At 41.7% G+C, this 6000-nt stretch overlaps 1 protein-coding gene across 1 annotated transcript in view; it reads left to right on the top strand.

Annotated features, from left to right (window-relative positions):
- Window positions 1-538: 538 nt before the first annotated feature.
- LOC146313143 (dolichyl-diphosphooligosaccharide--protein glycosyltransferase subunit STT3B) overlaps window positions 539-6000 on the top strand; it is a 107958-nt gene continuing 102496 nt past the window's right edge. The window contains exon 1 of the mRNA XM_084738634.1: window positions 539-1044. Within this exon, the coding sequence (XP_084594760.1) occupies window positions 782-1044 (263 nt within the window). The 5' untranslated portion in view covers window positions 539-781. The remainder of the gene's footprint in view (window positions 1045-6000) is intronic.

Raw genomic sequence — 6000 nt, 5'->3', positions numbered from 1 at the left:
CTTTGCTGGGGGACACAATAATGATGAGACACATCAATCTTTATTACCACTCCACCACCCAGTCCAGAACATCCAAGGGCAACAGAAATATTGCACTCACAGAGAGCATTTATCTTCACACACCTGCCTATAGCTTTTAGCTGCGAGGAGTTTATTTCAAGATTTTGGGCTGTCTCTCTGTGCGCACATTATCTTCCTTTTGTTATTCTTTATTAAAAAATGACTAATACAACTCTGTACAGCCAAGTTTAAGCCGAGTAATAAGGATTTTATTTATAGTGAGCACCAGAATGACTCAATTTTATACATAACAGGGGATAATCCTTATTTCAATCAGTCGCAGTTATGATTTATGGTTCTCCTATTGGTGTAGTTACATGACAATCTAGCCAGTGTTGCTCTCTGATTGGCTACAAAACGTAAAGCGCCGCCTACTCGTACCTGTCGATCTGTGAGAGGCCGCCAGAGCTTCCATACGCCCCGCCCACCGCATCCCTCCCGCCCCTTTCCACCGGCGTTCAATCGTGAAGCGAATTGACTGTTGCAGGCTCGGTATGTGGCGCATGAGTGTGCGTTTCGGGATGTAACGGCTGCCTCTCGGAGTGGCGATACTGAATTTAAAACATATATCCACGCGGAGGGGGGACTCGCGAGAGAGAATACCTGAGGAGAGCGGGCACAAACTAAAGGAGGAGTTTATCGCAGCGCGGAGCGGAGGGGGAGACACGGGAGCGTGGCAGGAGGGACGCCCGAGCAAATCCAACCGACACGGCGCGCAGAAATGGCGGAGCACCACGCAGCCAGCGACGGCAAGCACAAAGCGTCCACCACCAATGCCGGGGGCTCGGTGCACGGGAACAGCCGACCCAGCGCCGCGGGTGGAGGAGGGGGCAAAGGAGGCCTGTCTGGCGGACTGACACAGCCGGCAGGGTGGCAGTCTTTACTCTCCTTTAGCATTCTTTTTCTGGCCTGCCTGGCGGGATTCAGCTCCAGACTTTTCGCCGTGATCCGGTTCGAGAGCATCATCCACGAGTTTGATCCATGGTGAGCTAGCTTAACGTTTGTCATGTCAGCTGGAGTAGCCGGTAACAGTTGCTCGTGGACTCATATTGAGACCCAGATCGCTGCAGGGGTTTATTTTTTAAAATTAAACATGTCGTATATTATTTTAACTGTGCTATTTTACTCTTAAGAAGTCAGCACAATGACAGCCACTGCTTTGAACACAGCTTTAACTACTTATATCTGCTGTTAGCTCCTCATCTTCGGGATAAACGGTTGTTTTCCCCGTAAGGACCAACAACAGCATTAGAGCTAATATCTTTGGGACGATCAATTGATTATGGGGGGGTCAGTGGCCTTTTATTATGTGTAGCCTGTGTGAGGGACCTTGACATTTAAACGTGATGATCTGAGTGACACACAGCTAGCTGGCTAGTCCGGTTTGGCCACTCTTTATGTAGATTACCATTCACCCAACAATAACTCTAAGTAATGACTGCAGTGAGCCGTATGTGCAGGCTCCAGCTGCAGGTACAACTTTGTTTAGATTGTGGGGAGACGGGCGAATAACCGGGAGAAAGACTTCCATGATTTCCATGCATCCAGCGAGTGTTTTAAAGGGACAGTTCACATCAAAATCAAAAAGACATATTTTCCTCTTGCCTTAAGTGCCATTCATCCGTCGAGATTGCTTTGGTGAGAGCTGCCGACTTTTGGAGATATCCGACATAGTAAGGTGACCAGAGTTCTGAATTTAAACCAATGCAACTAGTTAAAGCAGTAAATGGTCAATATAGCATCAAAATATCCCTTGCATCTATTAAATAAAAAAGGAGACCGTTCCAATTTCTTGGATTTTGACCAAGGTAAACTGTTGTAGAGGACTGGATGTCTGATATGATACTTGACTTTGACACTGGTTCCTGAATGAAAGTTTTTGAGACCAATTTTTATAAAATCCAGCTGTAATGAAATGAGAATTACTCTATAAATTACAGTACAAATTTTTAATTTCACACACTCAAAGCACTTTCATAACATAATAATGTAGACCTGTTACCAAAATATGGTTAAACTTAAGTTGTCTGCAGTACTGCAATGATTAATTGATTGTTAATCGATTATTAAATTAATCACCAACTATTCTTATAACCCTTTTTTAAAGAAGAAAGTAAAAATTCTCTGATTCCAGCTTCTAAAATGTAAATATTTTCTGTTTTTTTCAGTCTTCTATGACATTAAACTGAATGTCTTTAGGTTGTGAGCAAAACATTTGAAGATTTCATCTAGGTCTTTGAGAATCACTGATCGAAATTTTTCAGTATTTTCTGACATTTTATACACCAAAAACTATTAGTCAGTTAATCGACAAACTAATCTACTGTGAAAATAATCATTAGTTGCAGCCTTAGTTCCCTGTTTCAAATTTGGTATAGAATGATGAGGGATTTTTTTGATCCTCTAACACTGAATCAATTCTGCCAGTGCCAAGGGTAGTGAAGTTCAGTACCCAGCCCTACTGTTGTACCACAATAAACTTTGTGGCAGGCTGACTTTTAAAATTGGCTACCAAGTGACTTTGTAAACTGTCTCAGAAAATCATAGTTTACAGTACCATGGTCTTCTATTTCCTCTCCAGTCTTATTTCCACTCTCCAGACACTATTAGATAAAATGCTTTTGTTAACAGATTCCCATTTTTTGCCTTTTTGGAATTTATTTGGAATAATAAATTGGCAGACTCTGTAATCATACCTTTACCATTCTTCCTCTATTACTGTCACTCTTCTTCCTATCTAGTTTCTCTAACATACAGTTGATAATGGGGTCATTTCCTGGGACAGCTCCAGCAGGGGACAGTCCACAATAAACAGGGACATATTGTCACCCTAGACCAGAGAGATATGTGCTTTCTCGTGATTATAATGGGACTAGATGGGTCCAGGCTTGTAGTGCTCAAAGTGCCCAGAAATAACTTTTGAAAAACTCTATAGCAGGTCTTGATCTTGAAATAATGACCTGGTTACTCAAGACCTTGTTATGAGCAGTTTCATGTAGTGACTACTTCCTTTCTAATAGAGTTGTCAAAATACAAGAATTATAAACTTCAATACAGTACCAGAAATAAAAAAGAATACTCGCTACGTCTTTCAATGCCACTGCAAACACACACAAAAAAAGTCCACAGCAACTTTTTTTTTTATCACAGCCTGCATTGCTGGTACAGAGTCATTAAACATTGTCTGGTTTTGCTCCTGCACGCCAAGTTTCAGGCAGGACAATGAAGACTGAGGCTCTTAGATTATTATTTTTATAGCTTTGGTACTTTCAATACTATGAAATGCTAGTATTGTATTGTTTTTAAACAAGGGGTATTCAGAAAGTACCAATACATTAAACACAGGTGGAATCTCTTCTATCACACAAATACTGAAATGTTGAAATGAATTGTGAATATAAACCATCAACATGACCTGCTTCTACCAGGACAGAATGAATAGCATATTGAAGTTCTTGTATAAAATAGAGACTTATGGGATCAGAATTATCCTCATTTCTGTGTAACTTTGGCTCCTCTTGTCTCTGAAGATTCTCAGTCATCCAGGTCATGGCGTCTGTAGAAAGAGTTGTTGTAGGCAACTGGACTTGGTTCCCTACTGCCCTCTGCACAGCCTGAAAGGCTGTCACGCAAACATTGGCCTTCTCTGTTACAAACAGCCTTACTTATCCCATCATCCAAAACTAGCTCATCTTTCCTGGGAAATACAGTTTGGATCAATTTATTTTCATTGTGAATTAGACAATGGTCGGAGGTCCAGGGGGGCCAGATTTGTCCTGCGGGCTGTAAGTTGAGTACTGGTTTAGATTGTAGGAAAACATTTGTGAATTACCAGACATGCATGATTTCTCTCGATCAGTGTGTGTTTTAATTAATTGAAAACTCAATTCGGTGTGAGCAGATGAAGTTGAAATTGTTGTGGGCGATTATATGGGGATTCTCGCTTCAGCGATGATCAATGTGATTGATTGAGGCTGTTTTACTGCTGTAATAGATTCTGTTTCAGAATTTAACAGAACTTGCTGTTGGTTTTATGGCTGAAATTGTGTGCAGAGAAATGCATACCAGACCACCGGATTTTGGTGCTCATCCTAACAGCAGACTGCTTATAACCCAGAAGCCAAGCGATCCAGTCTGGTGTGTCTGTCACCACAATGCAGGATTATTCCGCTCTGTAACAGTGTCACATGGACCCACAAGTGTCCGCTTGATTGCAATGCACTGTCAGTCTCTCTCTGCTCTCATACTGTACACTCTGTGGCATTCAATGAGACAGCCGGACTGATGCATCCATTTATTAATTTTCAAGGACAGGTGCTCCATCTTGTTCAGGGTGACACTCGCCTCTTCAATTATGTTGATAACTTGATTGCATTTTATAGCCAAGGGCCAAGGCTCAGGCCAATGAAAGGTCGAGCGTGGTTCAAAAGAGCTTGATCCTGCCTTGAGACTGGAATTTGCACCAAGAACTGACCTTAGCACCATTAATGAGTAGTACCAAGTGTCACACTCATTAGTAGCTGCATTCTTTCTTTACAGCCCTCATATATCCGATTAACGTCCTGGGTGGTCACACAGTTGGTATATTAACTATGGCATTTCGCTGTTCTTTACAGTGGGAGTGGGAGCTGTGTTGCCTCTGTATGAGGCTATAAAGCAGCATCAGTTAAAACTGCAAACTGTTATTTGGCAACATGTCTCGGGAAAGAAAGCAAAAGCACCCTTTGATATTCAAAAGCTTAAAAGTCCTTGCAGCTATGAGTAGTCTACATCTGTTGTTCTCAAAAATTTTTCTCTTGGACCCCGGAAACAAAGCAATGCGTGAATGAAGCCTTCTGTTACAGGCTTAAATGTGCAAAATGGTGAGTTCAGCTTATATTTTTAGGTTGGGCCACACACAGTTATTAGAAGAAGTGCTTGATGCTGCAAATAATTTTCAAACAGTCAAGGAGATTTGATATCATGATACCACATAAGCACATGTACAATGAAATTGGTTATAGTTAAAGTTCCTTTATAAAACACACAAAATACAACACAGATAAATGATTACATTCTGAATGGAATAGGATGAAAATCTAAAACTAAATACATATTCATATATACACCCAGGAAATAATTCTGTAGTGAAATTGAAATTATGTCAGGTTGATTGCAAAGAGCAAGTTTGTGCACAAAGCATCATCAGTGTAAAAACAGAGTCCTCCTCCCCTCGTCCTGCCAGTGTCTTTTTTTCTCGCAACCTGTCAACTCCGAGTACAGTCTGCCCCTCAGGTGCAATAGACCCATCCAGGATGCTGTGGAGCAGGTTTCTCTGTGTGGGCACAACAGTCTGTGGTTTCCAGTTGCTTGGGCAGCACATTTCATCAGTTTCATTTCTGTAACCAGACATTGTCCAGGAGCATCCTTATGTCCCAGCTGTAGCATGGCTCTTATCCGCTCACCTCCTTTCGGCGGTCACCCACAGTGGTGCATCCAGCTGATCTGACTGCATGCCCAAAAGATGCCGACTGCATTTGTTGAAAGAATCAGGGTCTGCTACTCCTAAATCCAAACCCCACACCTTCATTTTCCAATGCCTACGAGTCTATTTCTGCCATTGGTGATGTTTGTTACAGGAATACAGCTGGAAAAAAACAGATTAAAGGAGAAAAGTAGCAAAGTTGGAAGGAGCTACTGGTGCTGCATCCTGCATGCATTAGTGTTGTCATAGCTATGGAAAATACATCTATCAGTACTGATTTACACCAGAAATGTGTCTGCATTAGACTTTATACTTGCAATACCCACCCCCTCTCTAGGCATCTTTTGACCCTGTGTTTAATCCTGATCAGCTTGCTGAGAACTATTGCCCTACATTTATACAATCATTAACCCTCTTGAGAATTCTTTAGCATGCATGGCAGCCATAACACTAGAGCTATTGTGTAGATTAACACA

This window comes from Lutjanus erythropterus, chromosome 16 (assembly GCF_056507025.1).
Source record: "Lutjanus erythropterus isolate fLutEry1 chromosome 16, fLutEry1.hap2, whole genome shotgun sequence".
Classification (NCBI taxonomy): Eukaryota; Metazoa; Chordata; class Actinopteri; order Lutjaniformes; family Lutjanidae; genus Lutjanus; species Lutjanus erythropterus.
This window is presented reverse-complemented; position numbering and strand designations above follow the sequence as displayed.